At 36.9% G+C, this 21,526-nt stretch overlaps 1 protein-coding gene across 5 annotated transcripts in view; it reads right to left on the reverse strand.

Moving 5' to 3' along the window:
* The window catches only part of ANKRD17 (ankyrin repeat domain 17), a 167,848-nt gene that overhangs the window by 4,875 nt on the left and 141,447 nt on the right, over positions 1-21,526 (reverse strand). For all 5 annotated transcript variants that reach the window (XM_040237045.1, XM_040237049.1, XM_040237048.1 and 2 more), the window contains 5 exons: positions 20,662-21,109; positions 20,074-20,229; positions 17,884-18,033; positions 14,898-16,534; positions 7,140-7,337 (listed from right to left, as the gene is read on the reverse strand). In XM_040237045.1, coding sequence (XP_040092979.1) covers positions 7,140-7,337; positions 14,898-16,534; positions 17,884-18,033; positions 20,074-20,229; positions 20,662-21,109 — 2,589 coding nt within the window. The remainder of the gene's footprint in view (positions 1-7,139; positions 7,338-14,897; positions 16,535-17,883; positions 18,034-20,073; positions 20,230-20,661; positions 21,110-21,526) is intronic.

The following is a 21,526-nucleotide window of genomic DNA, read 5'->3' on the forward strand; positions in this document are numbered from 1 at the left end:
ACCTTCTTTGGAGTAGAACTTAGGATATATTTCAAGTTCTTTTACTTGTTTTTATACATGCTCAGATGCTCAGTAGTGTCTGACTCTTTGTGACCTCACAGACTGTAGTCCACCAGGCTCCTCTGTCCATAGGATTTTCCAGGCAAGAATACTGGAGTGTGTTGCCATTTCCTTCTCCAGGGTATCTTCCCCACCCAGGGATCGAATCTGGATCTCCTGTACTGCAGGAGGATTCTTTACCAACTGAGTCAGCAGGGAAGCCACCATAGTCAAGAAGGAAAACCAAAACCAACCATACTTTTCTTATGAAAGTCTAAATATAAAGCATATTTAAAATTAAATAGAGGCTAAACTGTAGAGGAACTTGAAGCTTAAAAAGTCAAAACAGTTACCTGCATAGTACATAGCTACAATTTATTTGAAAACAGAAAAACTGGTTTAAATAACTAGGAACTGAATCTTTGAGGGCTACATACAAGATGAGATTATGAAGAAGCCTATATGTAAAGAGAGTCAGTAGTAGAGGACTGACAAGAAACAGACTATGAGTGAGAGACTGTAGATCCTCTAAAGAGAAAGACAGAGAATAGCTGTCTCAAATCTTCGATGGTTTCAAAGATCACCCTGCATAAGCCTTGAGGTAAGCACCACTTTCCTTGAGATTCCCAGGTCTACAGTCCTTGCTACGAAAAGAGCCTAATTATAATTTTTCTTCTTATCCTTAATTATTATAATTTCTTTAAATAGAATAAACAAGAAAAATCTAATTCAGAGTCATGTTATTAAATATGCTAACTTATAGAGAAAAAACAGATTTTACAGGTTTTGTTGGAATACAATCTGGGGAATCTGTTTTAGGAAAAAAAAAAACAAAAACAAGTACAAAACTTGGTACAGGACCTTGACAGGGCCCCTTGCAAATGAGATACCCCAAAACTTAAGCTTCAGTAAATCCACTTCAGTTCTGAATTCAAACTGGAAGAGCAATGTGACTTACAAATGGAAAAAGTGCTCCTGCACGAAAACTGCACTGCACTGTCACGCCTCAGTTCAGTGTTAACTGAACTATAGTAGATCATGAGATGACTGTGGTTAGTTATGAGTAACGAAAATTTTTTTTGAAGGTTAAAGAAAACAGAATAGAAAACAGCAGCATGAGCATATACTGTAAGGATGTAAGTATTGTTTTATAGATATATTTCAGTCACACACAGGTATATGCATACTGAGTCGTGATGTAAAATTAATTTTTTCCTTAAAGAGACTGTCATTATTATTTTTACTGCTTTTAGATACAAAAGAGCCTTATAAGATTGAAATGTCAAAGTGACCCACTGATTAAATTTGCCAAAGCCTGAAACTCACAGAGCACCAGTGATCAGTACTCAAGGCATGCTGGTTGAGCACTGACAGGATAGATCTTAGCAGTTGGGGTGGGATAAGGGCTCAGGGGATCTCTGCCTAGCCTGTATGCAAAAGGATCTTGGGCATCACCAGTCTGTTGTTTTGCAGCCTCAGGAAGGTTCTCTGCTTTTTTTTTTTTAAATTTTTTATTTGGAAGTAAGGGACCCATGTCCCCCACATCCTAGTTTAATTTGCCAGAGTCCTACTATCGTGTCCTGACATCCTATAGAGGAGAAGGGAAAAAAAGAAGTGGAATGCATGGACAAATGTTGATAAAACCTGTTCAAATACCTAAAATCAGATAAATACATTGTGAAGAATAAGTAATGCTTCTTGGGTTAGTTTTCCAACAGCATCCAGAATGGCAATTTTTATGAAAAATATATAGATAAATATGAAAAACAAATTTTAAAAGACTACCATAAATAAATAAAACTATGAAATGACATTTATGTGAACAGATAACATAAAGAAGAATCAGAAGTCAGGTAAAACAAACTAAATGGTCATTAAAAAGTATTAAGATTTATATTATTAGTAGTAGTACTGTTAGTCGCTCAGTTGTGTCCAACCCTTTGTGACCCCATGGACTGTAGCCCACCAGGTTCCTCTGTCCATGGAATTCTCCAGGCAAGAATACTGGAGTGGGTTGCCATTCCCTTCTCCAGGGGATCTTCTCAACCCAGGGATCAAACCTGGGTAGGTGATGAAATGCAAACTAGTTAAAAGTTCAGTAATAAAGAGAAAAGTCTGAGAATCTTGGCTGAATCAACCAGTCTAATAGTTGCAAAATGATGACTCAAATTGTAATTCCTTTTACATTTATGAGTTGTCATTATACTGTAATGACATTGTAAGTCCCCTGTCTGCACTGTAAAATTTTATTTATAACCATTACGTACTCCATGGATTATTTTATCCAGCAAGCTGACATTATTCATTTTGATGGTTAAATTGTCCTGCATTTGGCTAGTGGGAGCTCCTTCAAGCTATATGCTGCATTCCTCTGACATGCCCAACCATCTAAACACTTAATTACTTTCTGACACTACAAGACTTTTTGCAAACTTCTCTTATACTCTTCCTGCCCCAGCTCTCAAACCAGCTATTTCCCCAACAAGCCCTAGTTTCTTTTAGTGGATTAAAACATTAGCAGACAGATCCGGATGCTGAATTGTGCTTCCTGCTACTGAAGATCCACTGCTTCTAGGCCCTTTTCAGGAGATAGTTCTGGGGGAGAAATGGCAACTTTATGTGATTCAATCCAAAACATAACGTCATTTTAAAATCATGAGTTCATATTGGTCCTTTAATTCCAAAACAATTTCATAGCATTCTTCCTTGCCTTAGTCTACATTCTTCTCTTCCTACAATCAGAGCCCTGGATTACATCATTTTCAGTATTCTTATTTATTCATTTGCTCAGCCCTATAAAATAACCTACATAGGTTTAAAATCGCTCATCCATAACATAAAATACAAATGTCCTAAGTAGACGTGAAGATTTTGTCTGCAGTCTATTTGTCTTTACAAAATACTAATGTCTTCAAGAGTTGTTAGATTGTTCTTTTTCATTTAGTAGGTTTATGTTAGTAATTTAAAATGCAGATGGGTTTACTTGTTTCTATTTATATTCAATTTTAGTGTTTTTCCCTTCATCAAGGTTGATTCTGTTTTAAATTTGTGAATATTAACATGGTTACAAAAAAAGCTATTATTTCTACAGAGATAAGTTCTACTTCTTCCCTATTTCCTTACATTCTACCTGAGTCTGAAGAGGAATAAAAGCAGTTTCAAAGTAAGTGCCCACAGATTACTTTACAAAGGGAAAAATGACAATTTGAAAGTGCAGAAACCTATGAAACCAAGTGATCAAAGTTAACAGCACAAACTGACATTTTATATTTTCTAATGTAATACAGTGAGAAGGCTGCAACACAAATAGGAATGTTCCTGTCAAAAATACATAACTTAAACTTAAAAATTAAGAAATATCAGAAAAACAAATTGAACCATTTTATCAAACAACTGATCTGTAACCTTAAAAAAAAAACAAAAGCTTTCTTTGAAAGATTCATAAAGCCTAAGGAAACCGTTCCAGATTATTTGAAACTAAAAAGACACAGGAATTAAATGCAATCTGTGACTTAATTTTGAAAAAGAGGAGATAATAAAGGCATTATTGGGACAACTGGTGAAATATGAGTATGGACTATATATTAGATAATAATAATGTATCAAAGTAAAATTTGTAGAAGTTGATAACTGCATTGTGGTTTTGGAAGAGAAAGTTCTTGTGATTCTAAAATATTATAATCTGGGGTATTTAGGGGAAATCAGTTTGTATCTGCAACTAACTGTAAAATGGTACAGTAAGAACCCCCTACAATTCCTACACATACTCTACACGCACACACTTTCCTTCTCTCCTCTCACATACACATACAGATACACAGCACTGAACGGGAGGAATGTGACATGTTAACAAGTAGTGAATGGGCGTGGGGGAAATATACAAGGGTTCTTTATGCTATCTTAAAGGACTCTAGAGATATAAACAAATGCAAATATTTACCTTAAAAAGGAAACACAACACATTTACCTTAAGTGGTTCATGGTTCAAAAGCAGAAAAGATCTATAAAAATGTTTTAGGACAACTGTGTGTGTATGTGTGTGTTCTTAGTTGTGTCTGACTCTTTGTGACCCCATGGATTGTAGCCCGCCAGACTTCTCTGACCATTGGATTCTCCAGGCAAGAATACTGGAGTGGGATGCCATCACCTCCTCCAGGGGATCTTCCTGACTCGGGGATCCAACCTGCATGCCTTATGCCTTTTGCATTGGCAGGTGGGTTCTTCACCACTAGTGCCACCTGGGAAGCCCCACTGATCTTCCTTATAATGAACTAAATAAATAAATATCCTCCAGTACACAAATTTATGTTGTATTGAATACAGCTTTAAATGAGGCTGTAACTTTTTAATTATAAGCCAGATAGTTAAGACTAAAATGTCATAATCAGTTACTCCTTATAGTTACATTTACTTTCAATGTTCTATTAATAGTTTGTTTAGATAAACCAGGCAAATAGCTATGTTATACTATATTCACTTCATCTCAGTTATGATTAAGAAACTTTCTTCAGCTTTTTCAAAGATAGGTAAAGTATCCTCAATAGGAATCGCTGTGAACTTCTCTCCTTTTATCTTGGTACTTTATTTGCATACTTATTACATTATTTCTGGCATGTTTTTGTCATAGTCACTTATTTATTTATTCTTTCTTAAACCATGTATTTTAACTTAGGGACACCTGTACAAGGATATGTAATATTCCATGTGACAGTTTTGTTATTTGACAAACACAAGAAAAACTATACAATATGTAAATTCACTATATATATTCATGCTTTCACTGGCAGACATGCAAATCTCTCAAATATGAATTTTTTAAAATTCTTTCACTCAGTTAACCAGTCTCTATTAACTGAGATCTAATGTTGTTAGAAAAAATTGTTAAAACTTAAAAAAAAAAGGATTCTTATTAAAATTTCCTCAAAGTGAAAGCAATTTGATGTCTTTATCCTCACTAAATAAATAAATAACCACAAATACAAAAAAACCTACTACCCTTATTACAGAACTCTCTTAATCTGAGTTGAATTCTCTGTTTATATAGCAGATGAGAATTAAAGTAGACAAAAAAGTAGCCTTATACTATAAGGCTACACATCCTTCTTCTTGGAAGCTACATTCTCAAATCTAAAAGTAAATGTAAATCAAAAGGTGACAAAACAAGACTGTCGATTCTCAAAAACTGATCCATCTTAGAAATAAACCTCAAAAATACAATATTCTAGCTTTGATAGAACTGAAGTTGATTCTAATACTTTAAAAGCCTGGAGACTCTATTTAAATTCCTAATTTCAGATTGCCAGGAATAGTATTTATTTATTTATTGAGGTATAGGATTTACAACTTTTTTTTAGTTTCTGGTGTATAATATATACTCTTCTCCTTTTGCCTTCAATCTTTCCATATATATATATATATACACATACATACATATAGGTACATGTACATATATACTGATTTCCATATTCTTTTTAATTATGGTTTATTGCATGCTAGTATGCCAGCAAATTTGGAAAACTCAGCAGTGGCCACAGGACTGGAAAAGGTCAGTTTTCATTCCAATCCCAAAGAAAGGCAATGCAAAAGAATGTTCAAACTACCACACAATTGCACTCATCTCACACACTAGTAATGTAATGCTCAAAATTCTCCAAGCCAGGCTTCAGCAATACGTGAACCATGAACTTCCAGATGTTCAAGCCGGTTTTAGAAAAGGCAGAGGAACCAGAGATCAAATTGCCAACATCCGCTGGATCATCGAAAAAGCAAGAGAGTTCCAGAAAAACATCTATTTCTGCTTTACTGATTATGCCAAAGCCTTTGACTGTGTGGATCACAATAAACTGTGGACAATTCTGAAAGAGATGGGAATACCAGACCACCTCACCTGCCTCTTGAGAAATCTGTATGCAGGTCAGGAAGCAACAGTTAGAACTGGACATGGAACAACAGACTGGTTCCAAATAGGAAGAGGAGTACGTCAGGGCTGTATATTGTCACCCTGCTTATTTAACTTACATGCAGAGTACATCATGAGAAACGCTGGGCTGGAAGAAACACAAGCTGGAATCAAGACTGCTGGGAGAAGACACCAACCTTATGGCAGAAAGTGAAGAGGAACTAAAAAGCCTCTTGATGAAAGTGAAAGAGAGTGAAAAAGTTGGCTCAAAACTCAACACTCAGAAAACGAAGATCATGGCATCTGGTCCCATCACTTCATGGGAAATAGATGGGGAAACATTGGAAACAGTCAGACTTTATTTTTTTGGGCTCCAAAATCACTGCAGATAGTGATTGCAGCCATGAAATTAAAAGACGCTGACTCCTTGAAAGGAAAGTTTTGACCAACCTAGATAGCATATTAAAAAGTGGAGACATTACTTTGCCAACTAAGGTCTGTCTAGTCAAGGCTATGGTTTTACCAGTGGTCATGTATGGATGTGAGAGTTGGACTGTGAAGAAAGCTGAGCACCGAAGAATTGATGCTTTTGAACTGTGGTGTTGGAGAAGGCTCTTGAGAGTCCCTTGGACTGCAAGGAGATCCAACTAGTCCATTCTAAAGGAGATCAGTCCTGGGTGTTCATTGGGAGGACTGATGCTAAAGCTGAAACTCCAATACTTTGGCCACCTCATGTGAAGAGTTGACTCATTGGAAAAGACTGATGCTGGGAGGGATTGGGGGCAGGAGGAGAAGGGGACAACAGAGGATGGTATGGCTGGATGGCATCACCGACTCAATGGACATGAGTTTGAGTGAACTCCAGGACTTGGTGATGGACAGGGAGGCCTGGTGTGCTGTGATGGATGGGGTTGCAAAGAGTCAGACACAACTGAGTGACTGAACTGAACCAAACTAAAGTCACTTCAGTCCCGTTCCACTCTTTGTGACCCCATGGACTGAAGCCCACCAGGTTCCTCTGTCCATCGGATTCTCCAGGCAAGAATACTGGAGTGGGCTGCCATTCCCTTCTCCAGGTATAGTATTTAAATTATTAAGAGATTTAAAACTTAAAAATTCCAAACTTTGAAGAACTTTAAAACTTTTTTTTAAGGGAACATAAAGGCAAACTCTTCCTGTAGAATTACTGTATATTACTCACCATTTGATGCTGATGAACATGGAGTCAACAAACTAAGTGGGGAAAAATGTTGTCTGTTAAAGTTAGCAGCTGTGGGTGCTCCTCCAAGGGGTGCCCCAGGTCCATACATTTGACCTCCTGAAAGGTTTGAGGCAAAGTTTCCCAAGTGTGTAGAGGAAGGTGTTACAGAACCATATGGTGAATCCATATTGACAATACCTACAACAAAGAAGATAAATCATAATTTATAATAGTTACCCTTAAGATATATAGCTAGAAAAACCTAAAATTCCAAGAGGTGCCTAATAAATGCAAATATATTTTAGATTATTAAAAAAATTTCTCCTTGCTTACTTTTTCTAGTCCACTGACTCATTACCTCCCCCTTTTATAAAGATAGCCATAAAAAGGAAATTACCATGAAAAATATTTTATATTTAATTTTAATTTTGACAGATTATTATTTATTATAGAATACATGGAGATTTAATATAACACTAGAATTTACATAGGTTTGGTGGGCAAGGAGTTGTATCAAATTTTATCTTTAAAAAACTTATAGAAATCAATCATCAATTAAAAATATTTAAAAAAACAGTTAAGGGGAGGGAGGGATGAGAAGGCAAATCACAGAGGATATTTAATATACTGAAAATACTCTGGATGATAGAATTGATGGTGAATACACATCACTAGACTTTTGTTCAAATTCACAGAATGTACAGCATTACCAGAGTGAACCCTCAAGTAAACTATAGACTTTGATAAGGATGTGTGAATGTACGTTCATCAATTGTAACAAAAGTACTACTCTGGAGTGGGATGTTGGTAATAACAGAGGCTATGCCTGTATGGAGGCAGATGGTATGGGAAATTGCTGTACTTTTCTCTTAATTTTGCTGTGAACTTAAGAGTGCTACTTAAAAAAAAAAAAAAACACCCTCAAAAAACGAAATAAAAAAGCTACAGAAAAAAAAACGACTGTAGATATACTCTTGTAACAAAGAGACCTGATGATCAGCACCTTAACTAAAGTGACCATGCTTTCCATAGCTAATTGAGGGACAGTCTGTCACTGAGTGCCTCCTGATATAATGTAGTGTGAGATTCAAACATTACCTATCTGATGTTCCTGCTAGAAATGTTTAACCAGAATGTAACCATGGATTGAGAAAACAGGCAAATCTGAAATGTAGGACATTCTTCAAAGGATTCAATGTCGAGAAGAACAAAAGAAGGTGGTGAGATGTTTTTGACTGGAGGAGATCAAAGAGACATAATAGCCAAAAGCAATGTGTGAACCTTGATGGCTGCATCAAAAGAAAAGAAAATACCATGTATAGGCATAAAGGATATATCTGGCATGATGGTTCTACATATTGGGTGCTATTACTGAATTAATTTTCCTTTTCTAGGGTGTAAAAATAGTGGCATAGCCGTGAAGGCAAACATGCTTGTGTTGACCTGAATCTAATACTTCCCTCTGACTGACTGGACTCTCAAGTTAAACTTCATGGCTAACTTTGGCTCTAATCACTGTACACCCCTGAAAACTTCACCTCCCTATGACTGTGTCCTTTTCCTATACTTTTCCAAAAAAAAGTATTTCCTTTTTCTTTAAATCTTAATTTTAGTATTTTTTTTAACATTTAGTAATTTTATTCATTTTCATTGTTTTACAGTATTAGTAAAAATATGGTCATTATAAATATAAAATGGAAGTTGATGGAAAATCCCAAGACTTCCTGGTTAATTCCCCACCCCCACCACCCCCCCAAAACTAGCTAATATATGGCAAATATCCTTTTACATGTTATCTTTAGGCATATATTCACTTTGTGGTGGGGGGTGGTTTAGTCGCTAAGTCGTGTCTGACTCTTGCGACCCCATGGACTGCAGCTTACCAGGCTCCTCTGTCCAGGGATTTCCCAAGCAGGAGTATTGGAGTGGATTGCCATTTTCTTCTCCAAATTTTAACATATTTCTGACAAAATGCAGAAGGGAATGGCAAACCACTTCAGTATTCTACCTTGAAAACCCCATGAACAGTATGAAAAGGCAAAAGATAGGACACTGAACGATGAACTCTCCAGATCAGTCGGTATCCAATATGCTGCTGGAGATTAGCGGAAAAATAACTCCAGAAAGAATGAAGAGATGGAGCCAAAGCAAAAACACCACCCAGTTGTGGATGTAACTGGTGATAGAAGCAAGGTCCAATGCTGTAAAGAGCAATACTGCATAGGAACCTGGAATGTCAGGTCCATGAATCAAGGCAAACTGGAAGCAGTCTAACAGGTAATGGCAAGAGTGAACATTGACATTCTAGGAATCAATGAACTAAAATGGACTGGAATGGGTGAATTTAACTCAGATGACCATTATATCTACTACTGTGGGCGAGAATCCCTTAGAAGAAAGGGAGTAGCCATCATAGTGTTAACAAATGAATCCAAAATGCAGTACTTGGATGCAATCTCAAAAACGACAGAATGATCTCTGTTCGTTTCCAAGGCAAACTTTACAGTATATGCCCCAACCAGTAACGCTGAAGAAGCTGAAGTTGAACGGTTCTATGAAGACCTACAAGACCTTCTAGAACTAACACCCAGAACAGATGTCCTTTTCATTACAGGGGACTGGAATGCAAAAGTAGGAAGTCAAGAGAAACCTGAAGTAACGGGCAGATTTGGCCTTGGAGTACAGGATGAAGCAGGGCAAAGGCTAATACAGTTTTGCCAAGAGAACACACTGGTCATAGCAAACACCTTCTTCCAACAACACAAGAGAAGATTCTACACATGGACATTACAATACAGCCAACACTGAAATCAGACTGATTATATTCTTTGTAGCCAAAGATGGAGAAGCTCTATACAGTGAACAAAAACAAGACCGGGAGCTGACTGTGGCTCAGATCATGAACTCCTTATTGCCAAATTCAGACTGAAATTGAAGAAAGTAGGGAAAACCACTAGACCATTCATGTATGACCTAAATCAAATCCCTTAGGATTATACAGAGGAAGTGAGAAATAGATTTAAGGGCCTAGATCTGATAGAGTGCCTGATGAACTATAGACAGAGGTTCATGACATTGTATAGGAGACAGAGATCAAGACCATTCCCAAGAAAAAGGAATGCAAAAAAGAAAATGGCTATCTGAGGAGGCCTCACAATAACTGTGAAAAGAAGTGAAAAGCAAAGGGGAAAAGGAAAGACATACCCATTTGAATGCAGGGTTCCAAAGAACAGCAAGGAGAGATAATAAAGCACAGTGATCAGTGCAAGGAAATAGAGGAAAACAATAGAATGGGAAAGACTAGAGATCTCAAGAAAATTAGAGATACCAGGGGACATTTCATGAAAAGATGGGCTCAATAAAGGAGAGAAACGGTATGGACCTAACAGAAGCAAAAGATACTAAGAAGAGGTGGCAACACAGGAGAACTATACAAAAAAGATCCTCATGACCCTGATAATCACGATGGTGTGATCACTCACGTAGAGCCAGGTATCCTGGAATGTGAAGTAAGTGGGCCTTAGGAAGCAGCACTACGAACAAAGCTAATGGAGATGATGGAATTCCAGTTGAGCTATTTCAAATCCTAAAAGATGATGCTGTGAAAGTGCTGCACTCAATATGCTAGCAAAGGTCAGTTTTCATTTCCCAATCCCAAAGAAAGGCAATGCCAAAGAATGCTCAAACTACCGCACTATTGCACTCTTCTCACATGCTAGAAAAGTAATGCTCAAAATTTTCCAAGCCAGGCCTCAGCAATATGTGAACCATGAACTTTCAGATATTCAAGCTGGTTTTAGAAAAGGCAGAGGAACCAGAGGTCAAATTGCCAACATCTGCTGGATTAATCCAAAAAGCAAGAGAGTTCCAGAAAAACATCTATTTCTGCTTTATTGAGTTTGCCAAAGCCTTTGAGTGTGTGGATCACAATAAACTGTGGGGAATTCTGAAAGAGATGAGAATACCAGACTACCTGACCTGCCTTTTGAGAAATCTGTATGCAGGTCAGGAAGCAACAGTTAGAACTGGACATGGAACAACAGACTGGTTCCAAATAGGAAAAGGAGTACGTCAAGGCTGTATATTGTCACCCTGCTTATTTAACTTATATGCAGAGTACATCATGAGAAATGCTGGACTGGATGAAGCTCAAGCTGGAATCAAGACTGCCAGGAGAAATATCAATAACCTCACATATGCAGATGATACCTCCCTTATGGCAGAAAGTGAAGAAGAAAGAACTAGAGAGCCTCTTGATGAAAGTGAAAGAGGAGAGTGAAAACGTTGGCTTAAAGCTCAACATTCAGAAAATAAAGATCATGGCATCCAGTCTCATCACTTCATGGCAAATAGTGGCTATCTTTTGGGGTTCCAAAATCACTGCAGATGGTGACTGCAGCCATGAAACTGAAAGACGCTTACTCCTTGGAAGGAAAGTTATGTCCAACCTAGATAGCATATTAAAAAGCAGAGACATTACTTTGTCAACAAAGATCTGTCTCGTCAAGGCTATGGTTTATCCAGTAGTCATGTATGGATGTGAGAGTTGGACTGTGAAGAAAGCTGAGCACTGAAGAATTGATGTTTTTGAACTGTGGTGTTGGAGAAGACTCTTGAGAGTCCCTTGGACTGCAAGGAGTTCCAACCAGTCCATCCTAAAGGAGATCAGTCCTGGGTGTTCATTGGAAGGACTGATGTTGAAGCTGAAACTCCAATACTCTGGCCACCTGATATGAAGAGCTGATTCATTTGAAAAGACCCTGATGCTGGGAAAGGTTGAAGGCAGGAAAAGGGGATGACAAAGGATGAGATGGTTGGATGGCATCACCAACTCAATGGACATGAGTTTGGTTAAACTCTGGGAGTTGGTGATGGACAAGGAGGCCTGGCGTCTGCAGTCATGGGGTCGCAGAGTCAGATACGACTGAGCAACTAAACTGAACTGAACATATTACCTAGATTTTACATTTTTTGAAAAGTGAAGTGTTTTCACTAAATTCCAACTTCACAAAAATTAAATTAAAAAAGCATTTCTTATTCATATCCAAAATATGTAAATAGCTCATGCAACTCAACAGCAAACAAACACTCTGTCCAAAAAAATGGGCAAAAGATCTAAATAGACATGTCTCCAAGCAGACATACAGATGGCTAAAAAGCATATGAAAAGATGCTCAACATCACTGATTATTAGAGAAACGCAAATCAGAACTACACGAGGTATCACCTTATACTGGTCAGAATGGCCACCATCAAAAAGCCCATAAACAATAAATGGTGGAGGGAGTGTGGAGAAAAGGGTACCCTCTTACACTATCGGTAAGAATGTAAATTAATATAGGCACTATGGAGAACAGTATGGAGGTTCCTCAGAAAACTAAAAACAGAGCTACCATATGATCCCTGGTGGCTCAGAGGTAAAAGAATCTGCCTGCAATGTGGGAGACCTGGGTTCGATCACTAGGTTGGGAAGATCTCCTGGAGAAGGAAATGGCAAGCTACTCTAGTATTCTTGCCTGGAAAATGCCATGGACAGAGGAACCTGGCAGGATACAGTCCATGGGGTTGCAAACAGTTGGACACGACTGAGCAATTAACACACTACATGACACAGCAATCCCACTCCTGAGCATATACCATAATTTGAAAAGATATATTCACGTCAATGTTCACTGCAGCACTATTTACAATAGCCAGGACATGTAAGCAATCAAATGTCCATCAACAGAGGATGGATAAAGAAGATGTGCTACATATGTACAATGAAATATTACTCGGACATAAAAACGAATGAAATAATGCCATTTGTCATAACATGGATGGACCTAGAATTGTCATACTGAGTGAAGTCAGACAGAGAAAGACAGATATATGATACAGTTTGTATATGGAATTCAAAAAAAGAGTATAAATAAAAAAAACATCTACAAAACAAAAATGAAGTTATAGATGTAGCTCTGTACATATGTAGACAATAAAACTTAAGGGTACCAGGGGGTAAGGGACAAACTGGGAGATTAGGATTGACATATATACACTACTGTATATAAAATAAATAATAAGAACCTAGTGTACAACACAGGGAACTCTACCTACTCCTCTGTAATGGCCTATATGGGGAAACAATCTTAAAAAGAGTGGATATATGTATGTATATAACTAATTCATTTTGTTGTACACTTGAAACTAACACAACATTGTAAATCAAATATACTCCAATAAAATTTTTTTAAAAAAGCATTAGAATGTATTAGCATATGAAGCTTTACAATAAATTATATTGATTCTATTGTTTTAGTATTCAAGAGAAACTGCTTTTGAAAATTCACAAAAAATGTTTCAATCAACTCCCAGCAAAGAAATATTTACTGATCATGTTCATTACATTTATGTGCTAATAGGCAAACATAACAATCAGTTCCCATTAGTCCCAGAATGTCATCTCTTCAATAACACACATCAAGTTGGCAACCTTTCTGAAAAGGCGTAGATAATATTTTTAGACATCAGTAGAGCATGGAAATAGAAAAAGAACATTATTGGAACATTGTGGAGTATGAATAAAGTCTCTAGTCTAGTTAATTATACTATTCCAATATTAATTTCTTAGTTTTAATAAATATATCATGTTTATGTAAGATGTTTACATTAGGGGAAGTTGGGGTAATTATAGAAGAACTCTTCTATAAAAAATATTTCAAAGTAAAAAGTTGAAAAAGTAACCACTCGAAACCAGATCTTTAGATCTTCTTTAAATATCAGCACTGCCCAATAGAACTTTTTATGTTAACAGATGTGTTCAACATCTGCACTGTGCAATATGGCAGCTACCAGCTATATCTGCTCATTAAGTAAGTACTTGAAATATGATCAGCCTACAGACACTATGGAAAACAAGATGGAGGGTCTTAAGAACTGAAAATGGAACTACCACAATGATCCTGAAATTTCACTTCTGGAAATATATTCAGAAGAAACAAAAATATTAACTTGAAAATATACCTACACTCCCATGTTCACAATAGCATTATTTATAATAGCTAAGACATGGAAAAAACCTAAGTATCCATTCATGGATGAATGGAAAAGAAGTTGTGGCACATATACACTTTTTAAAAAAAATATAGCTGAATATTCCACTGTGTGTGTGTCATATAAACACACACAGCCATATATATATTAAAAAAGAAGGAAATTCTGCCATTTCTGATAAAATGGGTGTGCCATGAGGGCATCAAACTAAGTAAAACAAGTCAGACAAAGAAAGACAAAGTTTATATTTTCATTTATATGTAGAATTTAAAACAAACAAACTCATTGAAAAAGATCAGATTTGTGGATATTAGAGGTGGGGGGGGTTGCAGATTGAAGGTAGAGTTGACTGTAAAGTGGAAGTAAAATAAAATTTTAAAAATATATGGTATTTTTAAATTTGAAATAAAAGCAAACTTTTGATGGCATTATCTTATTAAATTAAAATATAAGAGACTTCGTTTTTTTATTCTGAAAGAGAAAAATGTATCTGATGAAGAAATTTACTTATGGTAAATTTAAGGTAAAATCCATTGCAGTTTCTAAAAAGATTTAAAAAAATAATAATGCCATGCTAAATACACTCAATACTCACAACAGCATTTGATTTAGTAAAACAGTTTGTCCATCTGGCCCAGTCAGAGTAAAAGTACTAGAAAATAACCAGAGTTCTGCATCATCTGCATAAATGAGCAAGTGAAGAAATGTCAGAAAATACAATCTTACCTGAGGGACTTGGAGCGGGTCTCTGTAATGGTGGTCTGAAACCTGGAGCTTTAGAAGTATCAGACTGATGTAAGGGATCTGAATTTGGCAAATATGAGGATTTTCCTGATAGCATAGATTCTGGTGTTGACTGAGATGAAACAACAGATCCTCCCCAGAAGGCATGAGCAGAAGTCGGGCTATTTTCAAACAATGTGCTAAAGGGCCCAAATGGTAAGGGGGCACTGAAATTGGGAGCAATAGGTTTATTTGCTGGATGTACTGAATTTTGACAAGCACTTTGTGTACTTAAGGTCGAAGGTAGCTGGACAGAGGAGGGAACACTGTGAGGTCTTTTAATGTGATTGACACTGAGGACTGCAACAGATGAATTTTGCACTGGAGCTGGATTCTTGTGAGGGGCAGTTGTGCCATGAGGGGGTGGTCTAATAGCAGGTGGTTCCACTTTAGGAGGAGGCTGGGAGCATCCCATTTGTGTCTGAGGCATAGGGTAAGTCACTGGGGCAGTAGAAGGCACCGCCACTGGAGCAGAACTTGTGGTTGCTAAAGGAGGAACAGTCATTCTGACTTCCGGGGGAGGAACCTGAGACTGCTGAAGAGGTGGTCTTGGCTCCTGAGAAGCAGATCCCGGAGGCTGTTGCTGAGTAGAATGAACTGATGAACTCCCAGAAGAACTGCTGCTGTTTGGAGGTCTACTGTTTGTTGTTTCTACTACTGGTGGACTACCTGCTTCCGGTTCAGAGGAAGATGCCCCTTTATTTGGAGATGCTGTTCCACAATCCAAAGGGCTGTTTCTAGAAACTCCTCCTGGCTGGGCTGGTGGTGACGGGGAAGATGGGGATGATACTGGGTAGTGTTCTTTGGCAGTAGGCATTGGATATGTGGCATTTGTGGGTGCAGTGCTGTTGTTGCTTGCTGTGGTTGTGACTGTTGTGGTGGTGGCATTGGATGTCTTCACAACTGTGACAAAAAGCTGCCTTCTAACAGAAGGTGAACTCGGACTGCCATTTGTAGATGTACCAGGCACCGTTGAAGCTGATGAACTGGTTGTAGTTGTTGGACTTGAAGTTAAAGAACCTGCTGAATTCACCTGAGAACCACTGCTATTCTGATTGCTATGGCGAGGCACCATGTGAGGCTTAGGCGAGTTAGTAGCTCTGGCAGGGCTCAAAGGCCTGACAGGAAAAGGACCCCAAGTGGATTGAGCTGGTGGAAAAGTACCTCCAAAGTGGGTCATGGGCAACCTTGGTGGACGGATCTGCTGGAAAGTCTGAGCAGCAAGCAAAGCATGTGCAAACTGTGGAGGAGGATATGCTAATGGAAGAGAAACTGGAAAACCAGGCCTCACATTATTCACTGGATTCTTAATGGTTTTGTGAGTAGATGCAGAAGAAATTGCAGGCACAGTAAGTGCTGTGGCAGTTTGAGATGTTGATGACAGAGCTACAGTCGTCATTTTAATTCCCATTAAGGAACTGTTAGCAGCAGTGGTGGTAGGTGCTGATGACCCTATTTTGGAATTTGCTGAGGAGCTTTTCAAACGATTCTTTGGAATGAGTTCATCAATTTCTTTGTCTGGATCCTTGATCAGAGCATTGATCAACTGAGTTGCCTGTCTTGTTGATTCAGTGCCACCCCTACAAGTTGACCAAAAAAAGAAAAAAAAATTAGGTCCAATTTCCCCTTTTTAAGATATATAAGGCCTAAATTCATTTGTGTGTACACTGCATATGTATGCACATATATACAGAAAACAGATAAAAAGTTGAAGCAGCAAGTTTTCCATTTCTGAGGTATTTTGCAAGCAAAGCGATAAACTGTCCAACACACCACTCTATTTTTCAAAGGAGAAACAAATTACTTCTTTTCAAAAAATTTAATTTCACTATTGTTTCCTCAGGCTAAGCAATCATTTTCCTACTGTGAAATACATTCTAGATTGTAAAATCACTGCACTTAAAACCTTACATAATCCATATGGTTACCATTAAGTTAAACAATTGATCAATATTAAAAACAGTACAATTAAGCAAGAACAATAATATCACTGAGTAAGAAAACAGTCTTTTATTTTAAATTCAGGTATGTAAAATGACTCTATTTACAGCAAGTTTACTACTGGTTTCTTTATAAGTAGAGTGATAATTGTAACTATTTTGGACAGATGTCTCAAAATGAGAGAAGAATTCTGATAATGTCAACAATGGCCATAAGGTCAAAATCCAGTCTTCAATGTTTAGGAATATATGTGACTGACAGGAAAATCTTATGGAAACCCCGAGGTGGAAATTACTCATAAAGGGTTTCTACTTTCTCTCTTCTCTGGATAAGGCAAGTGTGACCACACCTACCCCAGAAGAGGTATAAAAAAGAAGAGGAGGATAAATATAAAACAGAGTGAGTTAATTGCCTTCTTCCTATTGAGGCAAGTTATTAAACTATCAGCCCCTCTATCATTATGAAGGGCACCAGTCTATCACAACCAAATTTATGATTTCTTACAATATCATCTTTAATGCTATTACAGCTTAGAAATACTCAAATATTCAATTCAAAACTTAGATTTAAATCTATTACTGAGCTCATACTCTAAGCATACAATCTGAGAATAATAAATCTCAAATGCTAATTTAAGAGAAAGATGGAAAACTACTAAAATGTGTTAGAAATCCATTCCTTCTTAAAAATTCTCAGAGTAAGTTTTAAGAATGCCTTATTAAATGTTTATATAAAGAAAAATTATTCAAATCTTTGTCATACACACAAAAAAGAAAAATTCTTTTAAAGTCCTTTGAAATACTTCATAAGAACATATAAATTAGAAAAACAAATTTTAAGAGTTATTTTCTCCAACATGAATCAAATTTTCATTTAAAAGTATGCTATTAAATACAAAGTTCCATTGAAAACTCAAATGCTTATCTATAATTTTTAAGCTCTAGTGCAATAAATATAAAGGGAAAAAAAAAAAGAGACAAAATTTTGCCTTATAGTTATTATCCGGTCTCCCGTCTTGTCTTTCTGCTTATCAATATCTATGTGTGCACCAGTGAACTCCCGAATCGCATTAATATTACAGCCTCCTCTTCCAATCACTCTGGATATCACAGTTGATGGGACAGATACTTTCTTTGACCTGATTAATGGTTAGAAAAATAAATTAAGATAAATCATAAATATCAGTGGTTATAGTTAAGATAGTTATACTAAAATATGTTTCTATAAATGCAGAACATTGTTGAATAAGCCTCTTCTACCTAATCTCTTCCTAAATGATACAAGGCAACTGAGAGCCACAGAAAAAAAGAGAGAGTGAGTTTCTCATATCATTACCAAAAACTGTTTGCTTTTTTGACTTTTACCCTTCATTATGATCCATAAAGCACGTCCATGTAGACATGCACTGTGTAAATGCAACTACTAATAGCAAATAAGACAGACAGGTTCCGACCCACATATATTGACTATGTAGAAACCAAGTAAGAAAATTATAACACGATGTCATAAGTGCTCTAACCGGGTATCATAAAAGACACATTGATAGGGGTGTCTAATCTAGCCCAAGGAGATAAGGAAGGTTTCTTGTGAGTGCCTTTAGGTGTCTGACTTACATTCTTGTTTTTATTAACCAATATATAACTGAAAGGATGATACTAAAAATTCATGTTTTCCTGCATTCTTCTAGAGGCCTTCAAATGATTATCCACAAATATGGACACTTGCTAAGGTATGTTTAGTTGTGTGAGGAAACAGAAAAGCCTGTTGGAATTCCAAAAAGCAAAACCCACCTAACACAAATTACTCAGATTCAGCAAAGGCAGATATAAATTTCTTACAAGTCTAAACTAAAGAATACTTCTAAAAGAAAAACAGTATAACTCAATAAAAAGAATGAGCCAATTATGCTTCAATGAATAAGTAAATTATTTATTCACAATAGATTAAATATTAGAATTTTTTTAAACAGTAGTGTTTAAAAACCTTACCTCTCTGCCCTTTTATATATATAACTAACTCACCTGATAATTCCTTTTCCCTTAAAGAACACGACTCGGGGATCATTATTTTAAATTAGTTAAGAATTTGTTTGTATACTATAATATAAGATGTACGCAGGGACTTCCCTTGGTGGTCTAGTGTTTGGGAATCTGCCTTCCAAAGGAGGGGATGAAAATTTGATCTCTGGTTGGGGAACTAAGATCCCACATGCCCTGGGGCAACTAAGCCCAGGCACCCACAAGTAGAGAGCCTGAGTGCTCCAGAGTCTGTTTGCTGTAACAAGTGAAGCCCACAAACCACAAGAGGAGCCCAAGTGCTGCAACTGGAGATGCCCACAACAGCAACGAAGACCCGGTGCAGCCAAAAATAAATAAATAAAACTGCATGCAAAAAATGGAATTATCGTACTTTTTATATGAGAGCATGGATAATGGAACCTGGTGAGTCCCAGTCCATGGGGTTGCCAAGAGTCGGACATGACTGAGCGACTAACAATGAGAATGAACTCTGGTGTTACGATTTTAATTAGTGCAATAGCCGTGTGACAGACAGAGATGAAGACAGAGATGGAGGCTGAGGGGAAGTCTTGGCCAAAAACAGGAAAGGAAATGCACATTATACTTTTTTTGGATCACATCCTTTCTTGGTAGGTGGTATCTTACCACCTTTCAGTTACTGGGATACTGTTTTACTTTTAACACATTATTTAAAAAATCCCAAGCAAAATACAGTGAAATATTTTAGTTCTAAAACTCTTAAAGTAAAAATATTCTATGATTTGAAGACAAGTATAGTTTAAAACCAATATTTATTTACTCTCCAAATATTTATAAGCATGTGGTAGACACTATCTACTGGGCTCCAAGGTTAGGAGAAGAATAAGACAATCTATCACCTTAAAGAAATTAGCTCACTACCAAAAGCCAATATCTATGCAGGTGAAGCACACACAATGACCTAACTTTTTATGTAAAATCTCCCAGTTTTGAAAGTATTAACATATACTTTTTTCCATATAAAATATAGTATAGGTTGTCTCCATTGGCAGCCCTGGGCCACCAGTTTGATTGCAGCATTTGGAACAGTTAGGGGAATTTAATCGCAAGGTACACTATACTTCTCTGTGAAATAAAGCACATATAAAAAGAATGGGAAAAACAAAGAAATAATCAATTACCTCCTAACAACCTCTTTCCATCCTTCTTCCCTCTTCTGTCCACGCTTGGGACTTGCTACTGTTAATTTCCCATTTGGAGAGGAAAGGGGAGATGGACCAGATTTTGTGCAAGTGGAGAGAGAATTACTGGTCACTTCACTGATAGTCTCTGACAATCTTTAACAAGGAGGAAAAACACATTAAATATAGAACAGATGAAGAATTTTTTAATGATAACAGCAAACTAACACATGATTTTATTCTTTATTTTTTGAATATTATGAATAAATGAGAAATTTATTTTTCATTTTCCAATACTGGGCATAATATGAAGGGGCAATTTTAAGAAGATATTATCTAGAGGTCAAACATAGCGGAACTGAAATACAATAACAATCTCTGAAAAACCACAACCGATACTTGTCATTGGTTAACAATCCAAATGAAGAAATTACATAGTAAGTCTTTCATTTAAAGAACTGTGCCTTCTTTAAGAACAAGGACAAACACTTACTTTGTCTTTTTCACTTGACTGCTTTACTAAAAAATTCAACAACAAAGTGTTTCATAACGGTACTGTAAAGTGTGAAAATAAAAATTGGAACTCACTTTATTGAAGTCTTGCCAGAAACAGATTTTCTCTCCTCCTTTGGAAATGTAACCAGAACTGATGGCTGTTTCTTGCTGGTCACAGTGGTAGTGACCACGGCAGATGAATGATTGTCACTCTTTCGGCTGCTGTTGCTGTTACTGCTTTCATCACTGCAACTGGAAATTCTCATGTTATCACTATCTCCACTCTCGCTGGTACTGCTGCTCTTGGACTCTCCGTTCACCTTCTCTGGCTGACTGTATGAGATTGGTAGTGGATCATCAAATATAATTTGAACGTTTTCCGGAGTAATTTTATTTTTCCTGTTTTTCCTCTTTGAACTGGTTGTAGTTATGGTATTATTTCTTTTACCATGGGAACCTGCCAAAGTGGTCCAGGTTGCAGATATACCTATGGTAGTAGTGGTTGTGGCACTTGGAGGCTCTGTCAAGACTTCAGGCTCATCTGTAGAAGCAGTAATACCGAATTAGCAAGTTCTAGTGTTCTTGCCATATATTTAGCTTTAAGCACTTGACAAAAATAAACCAAGAGGCTACTTTACTACTACTTTTAGATATAAAGTCATCAGTCATTCCATCATTCACTAGTAATGAGATGGATATGATTTATCTATTCTCTCTGTTCCTAAGTTCTAAACAACATATACTACGAAGTTATAAAAAAATATTTCAGGGGACCTTCTTGATAGTCCAGTGGCTAAGACACTACACTCTCAATGCAGGGGACCCACATTTGATTCTTGGTCAGGGAACTAGATCCATCATGCCACAGATAAAATCTTACATACTGCAAGTAAAGACCTTACATGCTACAACTAAAAAAGGATCCTGTGTTCTGCAACTAAGACCTGCTGCAAACAAA

Source organism: Oryx dammah, unplaced genomic scaffold (genome assembly GCF_014754425.2).
Source record: "Oryx dammah isolate SB20612 unplaced genomic scaffold, SCBI_Odam_1.1 HiC_scaffold_3, whole genome shotgun sequence".
Lineage (NCBI taxonomy): Eukaryota > Metazoa > Chordata > Mammalia > Artiodactyla > Bovidae > Oryx > Oryx dammah.